Source organism: Cebidichthys violaceus, unplaced genomic scaffold, assembly GCF_023349555.1.
Source record: "Cebidichthys violaceus isolate CVI_PGR_0920_01 unplaced genomic scaffold, fCebVio1.0.p SCAF_60, whole genome shotgun sequence".
Classification (NCBI taxonomy): Eukaryota; Metazoa; Chordata; class Actinopteri; order Perciformes; family Stichaeidae; genus Cebidichthys; species Cebidichthys violaceus.
This window is the reverse complement of record NW_027176817.1, coordinates 842,613-862,356: the sequence shown is the minus strand read 5'-3', so window position 1 is coordinate 862,356 and position 19,744 is coordinate 842,613. Positions and strand designations below refer to the sequence as shown.

Sequence of the window (19,744 nt, the reverse complement as noted above, 5' to 3'; positions counted from 1 at the left end):
GTTCTACGGGTGTGTTCTCTACCTGTGGACATGAAGTCCGGTTCTACGGGTGTGTTCTCTACCTGTGGACATGAAGTCCGGTTCTACGGGTGTGTTCTCTACCTGTGGACATGAAGTCCGGTTCTACGGGTGTGTTCTCTACCTGTAGATAGGAAGTCTTCTCCTCCAGCAAACTCAGCTGGAAGATCATCTGGAAACACTTCCTGGTCGTTGTCTGAGTTGTCGTCATCTCCACCTTTAAAAGATTCAAAGACTGAGACACTTGAGCTGAAAGGAGTTGAAGTGATGTCTACAAAGTGTGTGTGTGTGTGTGTGTGTGTGTGTGTGTGTGTGTGTGTGTGTGTGTGTGTGTGTGTGTGTGTGTGTGTGTGTGTGGAGGTCTTACCCAGCATGTTGGGGGATCTGAATCCGTCCACAGGCTCCTCCCCCTGCTGCTGTGGCCCCGCCTCCTCCGGCTGCAGGAAGGTCCTCCTCAGTTCTTCATCAGAGACCGCCACCCCCTGAGTCACATCACACACAATGCATCACTGACCACGCCCACTTAGTGTCATCCCTTAGTAAAGCTGCATTCTCTCTAGTGTCCATCAGGGGGCGACTCCTCTGGTTGTATAGAAGTCTATAAGAACATACATTACATATCACTCACACACTCTCTCACTCTCTCACTCTCTCTCACACACACACACACACTCACACACACACACACACACACACACACACACACACACACACACACACACACACACACACACACACACACACACACACACACACACACACACACACACACACACTTACTGCTCTCCTGTAGATCCTCTTCTGAGTCTTCAGTTTGTTTTTCATGGTGTTTAAATAAATGTAGTTCAGGTCTGAAAAACATGAAACATGATTTTCTATCACTGTGTCAAAGATGGCCGTCATTACGTCACATGTCGTGGTTTCATTCCTTATGATGGATTAATTCTATTCATGAAATAGTGACAAATTGTTCACCTGGAAACGCTGGTCCATTTTTGAACTTCTGCTCCGGAGGATCAACTGAAACACAAAATAAATTATCATCATCCTCCTCCTCCTCCTCCTCCTCCTCCTCATGTACACAGACTGTGGTTCTCACAGGTTCCTCTGAACCAGCTCCTGAAGTCCTGAAGAGAAGCGGCTCGTCTTCGTTTCCTCTTCCCTCCGTCGTCCAGACCTTCAGGGACTTTGTAGCACTTCCCAGATTTAAAGGGTTTGTCTTCTCCGAGGACGACGTACGGGTCGTTTAACGTCCACATGTTCACCTGAAGACATTCACATCGTTCTTTATGTTATATATTTCCATAATAAACTTGTTTAAACTGGTACAATGAGAATAAAGACTTACAGACGGAGGCGTCTCCTCCGTCCTCGCTGGTTTCTCTTCGACCTCTCGTCTCTCTCGGATCGTCCGTCCTTCACTCGGAGCCTGAGACACATTTTAAAAGACGTCAACAATGACTCAAAGAGTCTCAAAGTCTCCGCACTGGACTGAAAACAAAAACCAGACCTGGTGCCGGTCCACATGCTCCTCTGGGTCCTGGTCCAGCTCCATGTTGTTGTCCTCTAAAGGAAGGAAGTCCTCCTCAGCATCACCTCCAACCAGAGCCTCAAGAGGACGAGGATCTGTACCTCTTTGCTGCAGAGACTTTGCAGGGATTTGATCCACATCCATCAGAAACCTGGAGGCAGCTGATCCCAGACTGAGGAGGATCAGATCCTGGTCTCCTGGGATGTAGAGGTTGATCCTGAAGTCCTTCTGACTACACAGGACGTCTCCTGTCACACTGAGACACACATATTTATGAACAATATCTGAACACTGTAGTCGTAACATATAAAATACTTCATTGTGTTGTTTTACTAACTGACCTGATGAGTGGAAGTTTGTGCTTCTCTGAGGTTTCAGGAGGAATCAGAGACTCAGGAGGAAGAGGAGCAACACTCACAGTCTGACAGTCAAACAGAGAGAGTTACACATCATGAAAAACTGCAGACAGCTGAGAGTTAGTCTGGAATACACTGTCTGTATTCAGAGAGTTAGTCTGGAATAAACTATCTGTAGTCAGAGTTAGTCTGGAATACACTGTATTCAGAGAGTTAGTCTGGAATAAACTGTCTGTATTCAGAGAGTTAGTCTGGAATAAACTATCTGTAGTCAGAGTTAGTCTGGAATACACTGTATTCAGAGAGTTAGTCTGGAATAAACTGTGTTCAGAGAGTTAGTCTGGAATAAACTGTCTGTGTTCAGAGAGTTAGTCTGGAATAAACTGTCTGTGTTCAGAGAGTTAGTCTGGAATAAACTGTATTCAGAAAGTTAGTCTGGAATAAACTGTGTTCAGAGAGTTAGTCTGGAATAAACTAACCGTGTTGGAGTCTGTATTCATAGAGTTTCCAGAGACCTCGATGTTGAGCGGAGTGAACTGAAGGAGACAAACAGATCGGTAGGCTCAATGATATCCTGCATTACCCAGAATGCATTTCACACACAACTGTAACCTTAACCGGTACCAACAGTTTATAACAGTATATTAACATGCTTTGTTTGCCCCTCCAGCTCTGAGAATAATAAAGAACAGAAACACGATAAATAGAACCGTTTCTCACCACAGCCTCATCGTCGTGTTCGCTCGCTGCTCCGTCAGCATCGTCCTCCTGACACGCTGACGTCTGTTTGTTCCGTCTGTCGAGAACAACAAACATCAGAAAACCTTCATTACCCGAACGCAAACTCAAACACTGAGTCACAGCTGGAGGACCGTCTCACTTCTTATTCCTGTCGTTGATGTACTCCAGAGTTTGGTAGACCAGACTGTGCAGGAGCTCCACCTGGAACAGACGACAGCGACGTTTAATAAGAGAAGTTTGTTAATAAAGTCTTACAGTTTGGTGTCATTTTAACGTGAACCTTCTTGCTGTAGATGCAGGCTGAACCCTGGATCAGCAGCGCCGCTTCTGCAAAGTTCAGTCTGGTTTTCCCTCCATCGAACGTGATGCACATGCCGTCCAGCTACAGACACAAAGACACAAAGACTCAGAGACACAGACGTCTTAATATTCAGACTATCAGAGCTTCTTATCCCACATGCTCTACCTCTTCTAAATAGTCGTTTAGCTCTGACGCCACGTCGATCTCCCAGTTCTTGGTGAGCTCTCTGATTGGCTGCAGCAGGTGAGGGAATCTGCTCTCTGTGAACTCCATGACGTCTCACTGTGAAGAGTCAAATAACAATAAGGAGTAATAACAGTCAAAATAACAATATCACAACAGTTCAAAGTTCTGCAGTACTAGCACCAAAGATGTACTCAACGTATCAGAAACACAAGTACTCGTTATGCAAATATGTCACATCATGTTATTAGAAACACTCGATGGCCACTTTAATAGGTACACCTGAATACACTTATCATAATAATAATATCTGTATTTATAAAGCACCTTTAAAACAGAGTTTACAAAGTGCTGTGACAGACGAAGCAGCAAAAACAAGACAATAATAATAATAATAATATATATATATATATATATATATATATATATATATATATATATATATATATATATGTTAAACATTAGAGACGTTACACCAGACTCCATTCATAAATATGACGTTTTAACCCACTAACATCAGCTTCAGTTAACATGACGTAACTTAATGTACACGGACGGACCTTGACGTTACGATGACGGATTGTGTAAAACACGAACCTCTTCACGAAATAAATCATGAGCCGATTTAGAACAGAACACCCGATTGACTAGTTAAGTATCTTAACTAGTCGTCTGTCGGATATAACTTAACGTAACACTGAAACTAAGAACACAAACGACACTTTTTCTTACGTAATCCGGCAGAATGTCGTCTTCACACAAACAGAAACACTGACACTGTCGTTAAATATGACGTCAATCTAGCCGTCATAGTAGCCGAATAACACTTATACTAATACTAATACTGATACTTATTAATGTGTACCTTAAAGTTATAAAGCTGCTTTAGGAGAAAAGACACAGCGAAGAAGAACTCACCGAGACGATCCAAAGCTAATGTAGCCGTTAGCATAACAGTCAAACTACCCGCGCAAGTTTCTTCTTCGCGGGTCAGAGTCGGCTTCTTCTTCTTCTTCGTTTGTTGGCGGACTGCAGAAGTGCTTCCCGCCGCCTACAGGTCCGGAGTGAAAACCCTGACGTCATGGACAGTGTATGTACTGGTTTATGTACTAACTATTGTACTTTTTACTGTACTACATCTCAGAGGTATATAATGTTCTCTACACTGGCTCCCTGTAAGAGCTCATCCAGTCTAAGACTCTGGTGCTAGAATACAGGGCAGTGAAAGGAACAGCTCCTTCCTATCTCCAGACCAAGGTCAAGACCTACACCCCCGCCCGACCACTTCTCTCTGCTGCCTCGGCCGCTCAGAAGTCCTGGCGGCCGATCGACCCGGTCACGTCTGTTTTCTGTCCTGGTTCCTCAGTGGTGGAATGAACTACCCACTGACATCAGGACAGCAGAGTCGCTGCCCATCTTTCATCAGGATGAAGACCCACCTCTTCAGGAAGTGCTACCCTGGGCCTTCCACTCACCGCTTATTGTATTCATACTAGCTTGTTGCACTTATTGTATTCATACTAGCTTGTTGCACTTATTGTATTCATACTAGCTTGTTGCACTTATTGTATTCATACTAGCTTGTTGCACTTATGGTATTGGTATTACTTATAGCACTAACTGTTTCTCTTGTTTCTGTACTTTGGCTCTGAGTTATGCTCTGCTTCATGCTCTTAGATGCTTGTTTAAAGGAGATGTACTTATGACTTCTGGTGACTAGTAGTTCTTTTGATTACCAATGTTGATGCACTTATTGTAAGTCGCTTTGGATAAAAGCGTCTACTAAATGACTGTAATGTGATGTAATGTACTTCTTAATGTACTCTCTCAGAGGTACATATAGTACTTCTTACTGTACTGCCTCAGAGGTACATATAGTACTTCTTAATGTACTCCTCTCAGAGGTACATATAGTACTTCTTACTGTACTGCCTCAGAGGTACATATAGTACTTCTTAATGTACTCCTCTCAGAGGTACATATAGTACTTCTTAATGTACTCCTCTCAGAGGTACATATAGTACTTCTTAATGTACTGTTTGTTTGGAGATTCTAGTAATTTAAGGTCGCGTGGTTCCTCTGCTGGTGTACAAACGTGTTTAAAGTATAAATACACACATTTCAGAGTACTTCTGTCCACTCTTTAATGTGAATAATTAACTGTTAAAGAAACAGTAACGTCAACATGTCTGAGCACGTGCATTCAATCTGTAACTTCACCTGTAGCTGTAGCTGTGTGTGTGTGTGTGTGTGTGTGTGTGTGTGTGTGTGTGTGTGTGTGTGTGTGTGTGTGTGTGCACGTGCGTGTGTCGGTCCACCTTAAATCGCTCGCGCTCCGCACCACGTGACCGTGTTCCTGGAAAGTTCCTGGAAACGCTTCTTTTGTGTTTACGGTGATATCGGTGATTAGGCGGCTCGGTGACGGGCGGACGGACACCGGACACCGGACACCGGGACACCCTCACGGAGCTCAGTCGGACTTAAAGCGCGTTCGTTCGTCTGTTGACGTTTGGAGGAGGTGCAGCTTGTTGTTTCTCGACGGTTGGACCGTTTGTCTCCTTAGCGACGCGCCATTTGTCCGTTAACGGACAGAGAACCGGAGACGAACAGCAGCGGGACGCTCCGGTGGAACCGAGACCGAGAATGTTACCGACATGTCGGCAACGGCTGCGGCTAGTTAGCAGTTAGCTCCTTCACAGAACCTCCAGGTAACAGTGTGTGTGCGCGCGTATATATAATGTGTGTGCGCACGTGTGTGTGTGTGTGTGTGTGTGTGTGTGTGTGTGTGTGCGCGCGCGCGCGTGTATATATAATGTGTGTGTGTGCGTGCGTTTGTGTGTGTGCTCGTCTATATATATATATATATATGTGTGTGTGTGTGTGTGTGTGTGTGTGTGTGTATATGTGTGTGTGTGTGTGTGCGTGTGTGTGTGTGTGCGTGTATATGTGTGTATATATGTGTGTGTGTGTGTGTGTGTGTGTGTGTGTATATGTGTGTGTGTGTGTGTGTGTGTATATGTGTGTGTGTGTGTGTGTGTGTGTGTGTGTGTATATATGTGTGTGTGTATGCGTGTGTGTGTGTGTGTGTGTGTATGTGTGTGTGTGTGTATGTGTGTGTGTGTGTATGTGTGTGTGTGTGTGTGTGTGTATGTGTGTGTATATATGTGTTTATGTGTGTGTGTATGTGTGTGTGTGTGTGTGTGTGTGTGTGTGTGTGTGTGTGTGTGTGTGGTAAATACATATTTGTTAAATGTTTTAATGTAAAATGTCTTGAATCACATTCATGGAGTTTGTTGAACTGCTGTGTTGTCTCATGCAGCTGGTCTTGAAGCAGGGGGACAGTGTTGATGGACTTTATTTATATTCAGAGACCACTACCCCCCCCCACATGTGTGCGCTGTAGGCCCTGAGGCTTGGCCGAAGGTTGGACCCGTCCAATGACCTGCCAGTCCTCCGAGTCCACAGACACCATCGAGAGCGACAGACGAGCCGACAACAGCTCCAGGTCCGAGTCGGACGAGAGCCGCATCGCCTCGGCCATGAAGGACCTGAGGAACACGGGTACGCCGTCTCTGAGCCGTCCAGACCCAGACGTCCCACATGTCCATCAGTGTCTCATGCATTTGTTTGTCCATCAGTGTCTCTTGGTTGTCCCTCTGTGTCTCTTGTTTGTCTCTTGGTTGTCCCTCTGTGTCGCTTGGTTGTCCCTCTGTGTCTCTTGTTTTTCCCTCTGTGTCTCTTGGTTGTCTCTTGGTTGTCCCTCTGTGTCGCTTGGTTGTCCCTCTGTGTCTCTTGTTTGTCCATCAGTGTCTCTTGGTTGTCCCTCTGTGTCGCTTGGTTGTCCCTCTGTGTCTCTTGTTTGTCGCTTGGTTGTCCCTCTGTGTCTCTTGTTTGTCTCTTGGTTGTCCCTCAGTGTCTCTTGTTTGTCCCTCTGTGTCTCTTGGTTGTCCCTCAGTGTCTCTTGTTTTTCCCTCTGTGTCTCTTGGTTGTCCCTCAGTGTCTCTTGTTTGTCCCTCAGTGTCTCTTGGTTGTCCCTCTGTGTCTCTTGGTTTTCTCTCAGTGTCTCTTGGTTGTCCCTCTGTGTCTCTTGGTTGTCCCTCTGTGTCTCTTGGTTGTCCCTCAGTGTCTCACACGTGTCTCCCTCTCCGTGTCCTCAGGCTGGTACTGGGGCAGTCTAACGGCTAACGAGGCCAAAGAGATCCTGCAGGACGCCTCAGAGGGGACATTCCTGGTGCGGGACAGTTCCCAGAGGGACTTCCTGTTCACCATCTCGGCCATGACGTCGGCCGGTCCCACCAACCTGCGGATCGAGTACAAACATGGCAAGTTCAAGCTGGACTCGGTGGTCCTGGTGAAGCCCAAGCTGAAGCAGTTCGACAGCGTGGTCCACCTGGTGGAGCACTACGTCCACCTGTCCCGGACCAGAGACAACAAGACGCCGTCGGACCCCCGTCCCTCGGCGGCGCCCAACGGCACGGTGCAGCTGCTGCTCACCAGGCCGGCGTTCACCGCCACGCCGCCGCTGCAGCACCTCTGTCGCATCGCCATCAACCGGAGGACTCGGCGGGTCCAGGACCTGCCGCTCCCCAACAGACTGAAGGACTACCTGACGGACTACCGCTACAACGTGTAGACTACAACTCCCGGCATGCACTGCTCCCACGAGGACTAACAGGAAGTCTGTGTCCACTCAAGGTCCCCGAGGTACTCCTGAAGTACTAGTAAGTACTGCAATACTCTGCAGTCAGTACTTGTACCTTTTGACCGTTCACAAACTGCATTTTAACCAGAGACGCTGCTGATCTCAGTCTGAGCTGAACACTGATCAATACTGTTGATTTATTGTGTCTATTAAATGTCTTCACGTCTTCAAATGTCTCGTTTTGTCCTCAAATCGTCTCTTTGGAGGAGTTTCTAATCAACTTATTGATTGATCTAACGAGAGTCACTATTATAACCCCAGTTCTATGAAGCGTCTTTATTTACTGGATGTTTGAGGACGTCACAGAATCAAGACGAGACATTTTGAAGAAAATATCTCACACATGAGCAGATGAGGAAGATCTCTGAGGAAGATCTCTGAGGAAGATCTCTGAAGAAGATCTCTAGATCTCTGAGGGAGATCTCTGAGGAAGATCTCTGAGGAAGATCTGTGAGGAAGATCTCTTGAGGAAGATCTCTGAGCAAGATCTCTGAGGGAGATCTCTGAGGAAGATCTCTGAGGGAGTTCTCTGAGGGAGATCACTTGAGGAAGATCTCTTGAGGAAGATCTGATGAAAGTAAAAGTGTTGTTTTTAATGAGCTTCTGTTTTTAGGTTGAGATGATGAAGAAATGTTGAGTTGGTTCAATCACATGTTCAGTCTATAATCATGAAGTTAATAAACTCTTTTATTTATTTATAAATCAATAAATCTATTTTATATTCATATATCGTTCACATATTTTGAGACAGCAGACGTTTTAGTTTGTGAACTAAATTATTATAATTATAAGTATCAGTTCAGTTTTTAAATGTTTATCAATTGAAAGAGTTAATGAGGTTGTTTCCATCACAAATATGATGGAAACAAAAATCCTTCAATCTGCACTGAAGTGTAAATAAACGTGTTTATGTCTCCAAACAATCGATACCTGCAGTTATTATTGATTTATTTGGTCCACAAAACTCCCCAAAGCAATGTCTTTACCATCTATTTATTTATTTTTGTCCAACCAAAAGTCCAAAAACATAATTCATATATATATATATATATATATATATATATATGAATTAAATCATAATAATTCTCCTTTGAGTTCATCCAAGTTTAAAGTTTAAAAGCATTTGTTGATTTCCAGAAGAAAAGAAAATAAATATTAAAGTGTTAATTTATTATAATTATTATTTATTATTTATTTTCTATATTTGTTGAATTCCAATTTATAAATATATATAATATTTATATATATATTTATATAATAATTATATATAATATTTATAAATATTATATATGTATATATAATATAAATATTATTTATATATAATATATATATATATAAAATATTTACAGAAACAGAACTCAATAAATCTAAAAAAGGAAAGCAGCTGAAGCTTCAAGTTTCCTGTTTTCAGGACAAACACAACAGCAAAGGTTTTAACAGGTCATCATCTTCATCATCATCAGTGGAGGCCACTGATTGGCTGACAGACGTTACTGAGACGACGTAGAAAACAAACAGACGTCAGTTTGACCTGCTGGACTTTATCCTCGCTGGACGGTCTGTGGACCAATCAGATCACAGGAAAACAAACTTAAGTCGACTCCATGAGTCGTGTTCCAACATTTTCGACGACTTCCCCAGTCGTCGTTCTGACTTTCGGGGTCAGAAACTCGTTGTTCGGATTCTTCCTGAATGCAGCATTAATCCAAACAAATACAGAAAGCAGAAATGAAGAAAGAAATGTTCAAGTTTTATCCGTTTGTTTGTTTGTTGTTTGAAAACAGTAAACCAGACTCCATTGAAAAATGTACGTTTTAAGGATTCCTTGTTGATTCCTTCTTATCAAACTCATTGAACTTGTCGTATATATTCGTTCCATCAGGTTGTACTTTATTTCATTAAAACTTGTAATAATAATGTTTTTCTCTGTTGAAACTAAAGTTACGATTATAACTACAGCTCTATGAGTTTCCTGTTAAATCTACAAGTTTGAAACCAAAAACTCAGGTTTAAATATTGCTCTTTATATTCATCATCTCATAACGTCATAATGTCTCATAACGTCTCATATTGTCTCATAACGTCTCATATTGTCTCATAATGTCTCATAACGTCTCATATTGTCTCATAACGTCTTATATTCTCTCATAGCGTCTCATATTGTCTCATGTCTCATAGCATCTCATATTGTCTCATATTGTCTCATAATGTCTCATAACATCTTATATTCTCTCATATTGTCTCATAACGTCTCATATTGTCTCATAACGTCTTATATTCTCTCATAGCGTCTCATATTGTCTCATAATGTCTCATAACATCTTATATTCTCTCATAATGTCTCATATTGTCTCATAACGTCTTATATTCTCTCATAATGTCTCATAGCATCTCATATTGTCTCATAATGTCTCATAACGTCTCATATTGTCTCACACTGTCTCATAACGTCTCATATTGTCTCATAGCGTCTCATAGCGTCTCATAACGCCTCATATTGTCTCATATTTTCTCATGTCTCATATTGTCTCATGTCTCATAACGTCTCATATTGTCTCATAGCGTCTCATACCGTCTCATAATGTTTTATATTCTCTCATAGCGTCTCATATTTTTTCATGTCTCATGACGTCTCATATTGTCTCGTCTCATATTGTCTCATATCTCATAACGTCTCATAATGTCTCATAACGTCTCATATTGTCTCATAACGTCTCATAATGTCTCATGTCTTAAAACGTCTCATATTGTCTCCTCATGTCTCATAACGTCTCATATTGTCTCATAACGTCTTATATTGTCTCATATCTTATGTCTCATATTGTCTCATAACGTCTAATATTGTCTCTTAATTTCTCATATTGTCTCATAATGTCTTATGTCTCATATTGTCTCATAACGTCTCATATTGTCTCATGTCTCACAATGTCTTATAACATCTCATAACGTCTCATAATGTCTCATAACGTCTAATATCGTTTCATAACGTCTCATATTGTCTCATAATGTCTCATAATGTTTCATAACATCTCATAACGTCTCATAATGTCTCATATTGTTTCATAACATCTCATGTCTTATATTGTCTCATATTGTCTTTCCTAATCATTTAGTTTAATTCATAAGATATTTCATTGTGCTTGCCAGACACAGAACGTTGATCTAAGAAGTTAGTAGTAGTAGTAGTAGTAGTAGTAGTAGTAGTAGTAGTCCAGTTAGAGTGATTCCTGGTGTATAATATGTGAGCCGAATAAAAGACTGTTCTATAATAATTCACTTTTATTAATTTAATTGGTTGAACAATAACTACATGCTTGAATTAAATCAGAAGATTTCCAGAAGTGGAATAAATCTCACGGGAGACTGGAGTGGTTGGACGCTGGTTCCGCTGACGTGTTTCCAGTCGGACGCAACAACATTGAGCACACAGTCGTTTTCCGGTCTACCGCGACTAGTTTCCGTGGTGAATAATACAGTTAGTTGGTCATGAATTAACTGGTGAAACCAGCGGTCAGCGCCTCAGAATGGACCCGGAACACAGAGCTCTGCTGCGGACACACCGGCTGTATCTGTCCGGGCAGCTGCTGGTCAGCGACACCATCGTTCCGTTTCTGTTCCAGGAGCACGTGCTCACGGAGGCTCACGTGGAGGACATCGAGGCTCAGCCCACCGACACGCTCCGGTGTCGGAGGCTGCTCGACCTACTTCCGGTCCGCGGGCCCCGGGCCTTCGGCTGCTTCCTGCGGTCCCTGGAGGACTTCGGCTGGGTCAGAGACAAGCTGCTGCTGGAGCTCCAGACCAGACCGGGACCGAGACCAGGACCAGGACCAGGACCAGGACCCAGCACTGCAGGTGAGACCACGTCAAGGAGAGATTTTTCTAAATGTAAACGTGAGAAGAAGAAAAGAAAACATCTGTAACTGTTAATAATAACAATCAAATATAATAATGATTAAGAAAATAAAAGTTCATAATGTGTCATTTTATAAATCATCACCTTTAAACAGAAATACAATTTAATTTAATAAAAGAAAATACGAGATTAATGTCTGAGCTAAAAGTCAAAACATCTTTAAAATAAGTGACACTATTATATTAATATTATTATTAATTATTATTACTAATAATACTATTAATAATAACATTGATAATAACATTATTCATATTAGTAATATTATTATATTATTATTAATAATAATATAATTATTCATAATATAATAATAATTCTGAGATTATATTTTAAAAGATATTTAAGAATATTATTTATAATTCCGTAAAAAGGAATTATAAATAATAGGAAGAAGAGGAGAGAGAAGAAGAGAAGGAGGGAGAGAAAGAGGAGGAGGAAGAAGAGGAGGAGGAGGAGGAAGAGGGAGAAGAAGAGGAGGAGGAAGAAGAGGAGGAGGAGGGAGAAGAAGAGGAGGAGGGAGAAGAGGAGGAGGGAGAGGAAGAGGAGGAGGAAGAAGAGGAGGAGGAGAAGGGAGAAGAAGAGGAGGAGGGAGAAGAGGACGAGGAGGAGGAAGAAGAGGAGGAGGGAGAGGAAGAAGAGGAGGAGGAGGGAGAAGAGGAGGAGGAGGAGGAGGAGGGAGAAGAAGAGGAGGAGGAGGAAGAAGAGGAGGAGGAGGGAGAAGAGGAGGAGGGAGAAGAGGACGAGGAGGAGGAAGAAGAGGAGGAGGAGGGAGAAGAGGACGAGGAGGAGGAGGAAGAGGGAGAGGAAGAAGAGGAGGAGGGAGGAGGAGGAAGAAGAGTATGGTGAACCGATGAACAGTTAAATAAACATCTGGTTCATTTTATGAGAGAACATTAAAACATGGAGGTTTGGTTTAGAGGTGTACTGTCTCTTTAAGAGCCTAAAACCGTTCTTCTGGCTCTTCTGGTTCTGATATAAAACCAGGATCTGAAAACGAATCCTAAAAACTGAGTAAGAAGTCATTTAGTAACGAAACATTAAGTTCAGAGGACAAGACGTCTGAACTGGTCCAGTCCAGGTCCTGTTCTGGTCCTGAACTGGTCCTGTTCTGGTGGAGCTGGTTCAGGGGACTTCCTGTGTCACAGTGACCTGAAAGAAAAACACAGAAGAAGAACTGAGAGTATTTTTTTCTTTGTCGTCCAATCAGAGAAGAGCAAACAGCTCCACCCCCCCCTCCCACTGACCGTCAGCCTTAAAGAGACAGTACGCATAAAGTTTAATTAAATAACAACAAGATTCATGTCAGAGACAGACTTCACTCAACAATATTGATTAATATAATAAATATAATAAATCATAAATATAATAAATCATAATACATATAATAAATAATACATATAATAATAATAATAATAATAATTAATATAATAGTTGTAATAAATATAATAATAATAATAATGAATACAATAATAATAATTAATATAACAATAATAATAATAATATTTATGAGAGCTGAATCCACTAAATGTCCCTCTTGGTCTCTGCAGACGTCCGGCTCCCCGACCCGGTCCTGCAGGAGGTTCCTTCGGACCGGGTATTGTCCCGGCTGGCGTCCCGGCTCGGCTCCGAGTGGGAGTCGGTCCTGATGGATCTGGGTCTGTCTACGGAGGACTTGTTCCGGTGCCGGTCCGACCACCGTCTCAGCACTCACGGAGCGGTTCTGGCCGGTCTGGTTCAGTGGAGGCGAAGTGGAGGGAAGACCTCCACGGTCCAGAGACTCATGAGGAGTCTGGAGGAGAACGGGGTCCATCCATCGGTCCTGGAGGATGTCCTGCTGTGACCAGTCTACTCCTATTGTCCTACCTTCTATTTTATAACGTGTGTGTGTGTGTGTGTGTGTGTGTGTGTGTGTGTGTGTGTGTGTGTGTGTGAATAATGTCTTTTAAACTCTTTTAAATCTTCTCACATTCTGTATTTTTGAATAAATGAATTCTTTATTATCATTTTATTGTGAAAGTTGCTTCCTGTATGACACACATGGAGACATGAGTCATTTTAAGTTCTTTTTTTCAGATTTAAATAAATTAGACATTGATTAAATCTGTGATGAAACTCTAACAGCTGAGTCAGCAAACTTCTCTCAAAACCAGAACATTTAAAAACATGAGCTCATGTTTCAGTTCATCTTCAATGTGATCTTTTATTTATCTATTTACTTACTTATTTATTTATCTATTCATTAATTAATTATTTTTTATCTATTTATTAATTTATTTATGTATGTATTCATTTATTTATCTATTTACTTACTTATTTATTTATCTATTCATTTATTTATTAATTAACTTATTTTTTATCTATTCATTTATTTATTAATCAATTAATTTATGTATGTATTCATTTATTTATCTATTCATTTATTTATCTATTCATTTATTTATCTATTCATTTATTTATTTAATTATTCATTTATTTATCTATTTATTTATTTATCTATTTACTTACTTATTTAAGATGTGGAGGGACTCATACGTGGACGGTGAACTGCTTTAACATTGTCTCGAGTGCTGGAGCATTTGTGCAGCGATCCTGGTGCGGTAGCAGCACCCTCGAGATCCAGCACCGGGACTATCTGAAGGGTTTGGGACAGCAGGAGAGGATCGGGGGACAGCAGACCCACGACAGTCCTCCCCGGAAGAGTGAGGAGAGAAACAGGTTCCAGTGTATCGTTAACACTACGGAGGACAAAACAGAAAAGAAGCCCGGTAGTACTGATCAGAACCAACAGCTCAGACCAAGAGCAAGTAACCCAGATCATAAAAAACAGAGCAATGAGACCAGGCCTCAGGTGCACCCCCGATAGAGGCATAGGATCCACACCTCAAGGACCCTTCAGTGCAGGTCCGGCTGTCAACTCACGGCATGGAGAGAGACCGCATCCCTACCAACGAGAGACTTCCCCAGTACGTTGCACGGGAACCAAGGGAGCCAGACTGGGTGATGCCTCAACCAGGACCTCCTCGCAGCACCTCCCCAGGGAGAACCCATCGCAGAAGTCCTCCTACGACCGCGACCCACCTTCCTGCACGATCTGCTTCAGGATAAAGGATCGGACCAGCAACCCCTTTCACCGAGCACCACTTCCCTACTGGATCTTCAGGATGACGAGATATCAGTCAGCTCTGGTCTCACAGACACACAAACCTGTTCACACACAAACCTGTTCACAGACACACAAACCTGTTCACACACAAACCTGTTCACAGACACACAAACCTGTTCACAGACACACAAACCTGTTCACACACAAACCTGTTCACACACAAACCTGTTCACAGACACACAAACCTGTTCACACACAAACCTGTTCACAGACACACAAACCTGTTCACACACAAACCTGTTCACACACAAACCTGTTCACAGACACACAAACCTGTTCACACACAAACCTGTTCACACACAAACCTGTTCACAGACACACAAACCTGTTCACACACAAACCTGTTTACAGACAAACCTGTTCACAAACACACAAACCTGTTCACAGACACACAAACCTGTTCACACACAAACCTGTTCACAGACAAACAAACCTGTTCACAGACACACAAACCTGTTCACACACAAACCTGTTTACAGACAAACCTGTTCACAAACACACAAACCTGTTCACAGACACACAAACCTGTTCACACACAAACCTGTTTACAGACAAACCTGTTCACAGACAAACCTGTTCACACACAAACCTGTTCACAGACACACAAACCTGTTCACACACAAACCTGTTCACAAACAAACCTGTTCACAGACACACAAACCTGTTCACACACAAACCTGTTCACAGACACACAAACCTGTTCACACACAAACCTGTTCACAAACAAACCTGTTTACAGACAAACCTGTTCACAGACACACAAACCTGTTCACAGACACACAAACCTGTTCACACACAAACCTGTTCACAGACACACAAACCTGTTCACAGACACACAAACCTGTTCACACACAAACCTGTTCACAGACACACAAACCTGTTCACAGACACGCAAACCTGTTCACACACAAACCTGTTCACAGACACACAAACCTGTTTACAGACAAACCTGTTCACACACAAACCTGTTCACACACAAACCTGTTCACAGACACACAAACCTGTTCACACACAAACCTGTTCACAGACACACAAACCTGTTCACAAACACACAAACCTGTTTACAGACAAACCTGTTCACACACAAACCTGTTCACACACAAACCTGTTCACAGACACACAAACCTGTTCACACACAAACCTGTTCACACACAAACCTGTTCACAGACACACAAACCTGTTCACAGACAAACCTGTTCACAGACACACAAACCTGTTCACACACAAACCTGTTCACAGACAAACAAACCTGTTCACAGACACACAAACCTGTTCACACACAAACCTGTTTACAGACAAACCTGTTCACAGACACACAAACCTGTTCACACACAAACCTGTTCACAGACACACAAACCTGTTCACACACAAACCTGTTCACAAACAAACCTGTTCACACACAAACCTGTTCACAGACAAACCTGTTCACACACAAACCTGTTCACAGACACACAAACCTGTTCACAGACACACAAACCTGTTCACAGACACACAAACCTGTTTACAGACAAACCTGTTCACACACAAACCTGTTCACAAACAAACCTGTTCACACACAAACCTGTTCACAGACAAACCTGTTCACACACAAACCTGTTCACAGACACACAAACCTGTTCACAGACACACAAACCTGTTCACAGACACACAAACCTGTTTACAGACAAACCTGTTCACACACAAACCTGTTCACACACAAACCTGTTCACAGACACACAAACCTGTTCACACACAAACCTGTTCACAGACACACAAACTTGTTCACAGACACACAAACCTGTTCACAGACAAACCTGTTCACAGACACACAAACCTGTTCACACACAAACCTGTTCACAGACACACAAACCTGTTCACAGACACACCTGTTCACAGACACACAAACCTGTTCACACACAAACCTATTCACACACAACCCTGTTCACAGACACACAAACCTGTTCACACACAAACCTGTTCACAGACAACCCTGTTCACAGACACACAAACCTGTTCACACACAAACCTGTTCACAGACAAACCTGTTCACAGACACACAAACCTGTTCACACACAAACCTGTTCACAGACAAACCTGTTCACAGACAAACCTGTTCACAGACACACAAACCTGTTCACACACAAACCTGTTCACAGACAAACCTGTTCACAGACACACAAACCTATTCACACACAAACCTGTTCACACACAAACCTGTTCACAGACAAACCTGTTCACAGACACACAAACCTGTTCACACACAACCCTGTTCACAGACACACAAACCTGTTCACACACAAACCTGTTCACAGACACACAAACCTGTTCACACACAAACCTGTTCACAGACAAACCTGTTCACAGACACACAAACCTGTTCACACACAAACCTGTTCACAGACAAACCTGTTCACAGACACACAATGATTATGATTACATTATGATTCAGATGCTCTGTAGCAGCTTTTAAATGTACAGAAAACTGGTGGAGGTTTGGAACGGTCGCAGCCAAAGGGCTTCTCTTGAAGAGCTGGAGAGAAAGGAGCTGGACTGTAGAGCATTGGTTATGATAGACCTGGTTCTGGAGGGGTCTGGATCAGGACTCCAACAAGACGTTCTTGTATTTGACCTTTGAAAAGTGAAAGGCAGGTGTGTAAGTTTGACTCTACTGAATATCTTTGTCTTTTGGACTCTGCGTTGGACAAACGGAGACATTTGAAGATGTCTCCTTGGACTCCATCTCAACAATGTGTGCTGCACTAAATACCACTCGTGTTTTATAGACTCAATGATTACTTTAAAGACACAACTGATGGATTCATCAACTACTCATGTTATGCTTAGCTGCAGCTGTAACGTCTCCTCTGAATGACTCTGCTGATGTTGAAACATGTAACAGAAATAATAAATAAGAGAACGCTGACCGCATTAATCTGATAAGAACATCTCAGCCTGGTGGTCATGGAAACAATCATATGATTTGCAATCAGTCAGCAGCTTCTTGTGAAATTAAAGATCATCAATGTCACAGAAACACAGTTCAGAAAGGTTTTTCAAAATTCACAGTGTAAATATCTTAAATGGACCGATTTAACAAAGACAAAGGCAGCGAGAAAGAGACTCAAAACAACCACAAAGACACTTAAATCTACTACAAAGACACTTAAAACTACTTCAAAGAGACTCAAAACAACCACAAAGACACTTAAATCTACTACAAAGAGACTTAAAACTACTACAAAGAAACTTAAAGATACTACAAAGAAACTTAAAACTACTACAAAGAAACATAAAACTACTACAAAGAAACTTAAAGATACTACAAAGAAACTTAAAACTATTACAAAGAAACTTAAAACTACTACAAAGAAACTTAAAACTATTACAAAGAAACTTAAAGATACTACAAAGAAACTTAAAACTACTACAAAGAAACTTAAAACTACTACAAAGAAACTTAAAACTATTACAAAGAAACTTAAAGATACTACAAAGAAATTTAAAACTATTACAAAGAAACTTAAAGATACTACAAAGAAACTTAAAACTATTACAAAGAAACTTAAAACTACTACAAAGAAACTTAAAACTACCACAAAGAAACTTAAAACTACTACAAAGACTGTCTGTCTGTCTGTCTGTCTGTCTGTCATGAACTTTTATCATCTCTCTGTGTTTACAGACCTGCTGCTTCAGCCAATCATCTCTGTGTCCTCCTCAATGTACGGGGTCTCTGAGGCCCAGCAGCAGGGGGCTCGGGCGCTCAGGCGCTCCACCTTCACCATCCTCTGCTCCATCCAGCCACAGTACCCAGGAGGCTCCTTCCAGCTCACCTTCACCTCCTCCAACTCAGCACACAACTACACCCAGCCAGCTGTCAATCACTCTGCCCACTTCCTGTTTCCTGCTGCAGAGCCCGCCCACCAAGGAAGCTACAGCTGTGTTTATCACCTCTATGTTTTTAATCATACCTTCTCCTCTGAGAGCCGTCTGCTCTTCATCACTGTCTCAGGTAAGCAGACTGTTTACATGCAGGTTTGAAGATGATTGGTCCAGACTGACTGAAGATGATCAGCTGACCACAGAGTCCATGTTGTTGTTGTTGTTTGTGGAATGACCAATCACAAAGCTCCACTGCCACCACATCAGTCATGACACCCCTTAGTGTGCTCCGATACCTCACTCAGAGAACCAGGGTTATGCTGGAAACCAAACGTTGAGACAGTAAATATAGCGATTACGCTTTCTATTGACTGTTCACTAAGTCCCCTCTAGTGCTGACGGGCCAATCACAGCGTAGCATGGTCCAGCTCTGACCAGGAGCTCTGGTGATGAAAACAGGACGTAGGTGATGACATCATTGTAACATGAAACCAAGACTAACCAGATTCTCTCTAGTGTCCACCAGGGGGCGACTCCTCTGGTTGTATAGAAGTCTAGTCTAAAATGACTCTACTTCTCTCTTGATTTATTCCCTCAGTAAACATTGTAAACATGAGTTTATGGTCTCAATCTCTAGTTTACAGTCTTCTTCAATACAGCATGATGTTCATTTAGTACATTATGCTCCATTTAGAGTCACACAGACCATAAAGCAGGGGATGATTTAGGGGCGGGGCTACGCACTGATTGACAGGTCTCTACCAGAGACGTATACGACGTCTCTACGTCACTCCTCCTCAGTCCAGATATGGTCACTTCCTGTTCACTGGTTGTGAAACCCAAGATGGCGACGGCCACAGTCCACAAACCAGTGAGTGACGTCTTGAGGACTACGTCCTCTTCTTCTCTAACGTCTGTGGTTCAAACAGTGAACATGAAGTAAACATGGAGAGTAATACGTGTCAGTGGTTGTAGGTT

The 19,744-nt window shown here is 42.3% G+C and overlaps 3 protein-coding genes across 5 annotated transcripts in view; 2 read left to right on the top strand and 1 right to left on the bottom strand.

The window, feature by feature from the left end:
- ncaph2 (non-SMC condensin II complex, subunit H2) overlaps window positions 1-5,512 on the bottom strand; it is a 7,103-nt gene extending 1,591 nt beyond the window's left edge. The window contains exons 1-15 of the mRNA XM_068733955.1: window positions 5,449-5,512; window positions 4,049-4,181; window positions 3,113-3,229; window positions 2,927-3,028; window positions 2,786-2,847; window positions 2,626-2,701; window positions 2,385-2,441; window positions 1,891-1,970; window positions 1,529-1,805; window positions 1,367-1,447; window positions 1,118-1,283; window positions 994-1,038; window positions 799-869; window positions 386-500; window positions 143-235 (exon numbers count right to left, since the gene is read on the bottom strand). Coding sequence (XP_068590056.1) covers window positions 143-235; window positions 386-500; window positions 799-869; window positions 994-1,038; window positions 1,118-1,283; window positions 1,367-1,447; window positions 1,529-1,805; window positions 1,891-1,970; window positions 2,385-2,441; window positions 2,626-2,701; window positions 2,786-2,847; window positions 2,927-3,028; window positions 3,113-3,220 — 1,333 coding nt within the window. The 5' untranslated portion in view covers window positions 3,221-3,229; window positions 4,049-4,181; window positions 5,449-5,512. The remainder of the gene's footprint in view (window positions 1-142; window positions 236-385; window positions 501-798; window positions 870-993; window positions 1,039-1,117; window positions 1,284-1,366; window positions 1,448-1,528; window positions 1,806-1,890; window positions 1,971-2,384; window positions 2,442-2,625; window positions 2,702-2,785; window positions 2,848-2,926; window positions 3,029-3,112; window positions 3,230-4,048; window positions 4,182-5,448) is intronic.
- Window positions 5,513-5,525: 13 nt separating this feature from the next.
- socs2 (suppressor of cytokine signaling 2) lies at window positions 5,526-8,759 on the top strand. Of its 3 annotated transcripts, none has more exons than XM_068733963.1 (3): window positions 5,526-5,838; window positions 6,534-6,691; window positions 7,288-8,759. In XM_068733963.1, the coding sequence occupies exons 2-3, from the start codon at window positions 6,568-6,570 to the stop codon at window positions 7,761-7,763; spliced, it is 600 nt and encodes a 199-aa protein (XP_068590064.1). In that variant the 5' UTR covers window positions 5,526-5,838; window positions 6,534-6,567; the 3' UTR covers window positions 7,764-8,759. The 3 variants fall into 3 exon arrangements, with proteins under 3 accessions (XP_068590064.1, XP_068590063.1, XP_068590062.1); XM_068733962.1 differs by having other exon boundaries at window positions 6,450-6,691; XM_068733961.1 differs by having other exon boundaries at window positions 5,527-5,838; window positions 6,499-6,691.
- Window positions 8,760-11,267: 2,508 nt separating this feature from the next.
- On the top strand, window positions 11,268-13,745 carry cradd (CASP2 and RIPK1 domain containing adaptor with death domain). Its single transcript, XM_068734032.1, has 2 exons — window positions 11,268-11,684; window positions 13,290-13,745. The coding sequence occupies exons 1-2, from the start codon at window positions 11,357-11,359 to the stop codon at window positions 13,580-13,582; spliced, it is 621 nt and encodes a 206-aa protein (XP_068590133.1). The 5' UTR covers window positions 11,268-11,356; the 3' UTR covers window positions 13,583-13,745.
- Window positions 13,746-19,744: the final 5,999 nt, after the last annotated feature.

Coding starts and splice junctions, on each gene's coding strand:
- cradd (XM_068734032.1), top strand. CDS start 11,357: ATGGACCCGGAACACAGAGCTCTGCTGCGGACACACCGGCTGTATCTG. Junction 11,685..13,289: donor ACCAGGACCCAGCACTGCAG/GTGAGACCACGT, acceptor TGGTCTCTGCAG/ACGTCCGGCTCCCCGACCCG.
- socs2 (XM_068733963.1), top strand. CDS start 6,568: ATGACCTGCCAGTCCTCCGAGTCCACAGACACCATCGAGAGCGACAGA. Junction 6,692..7,287: donor GAAGGACCTGAGGAACACGG/GTACGCCGTCTC, acceptor CCGTGTCCTCAG/GCTGGTACTGGGGCAGTCTA.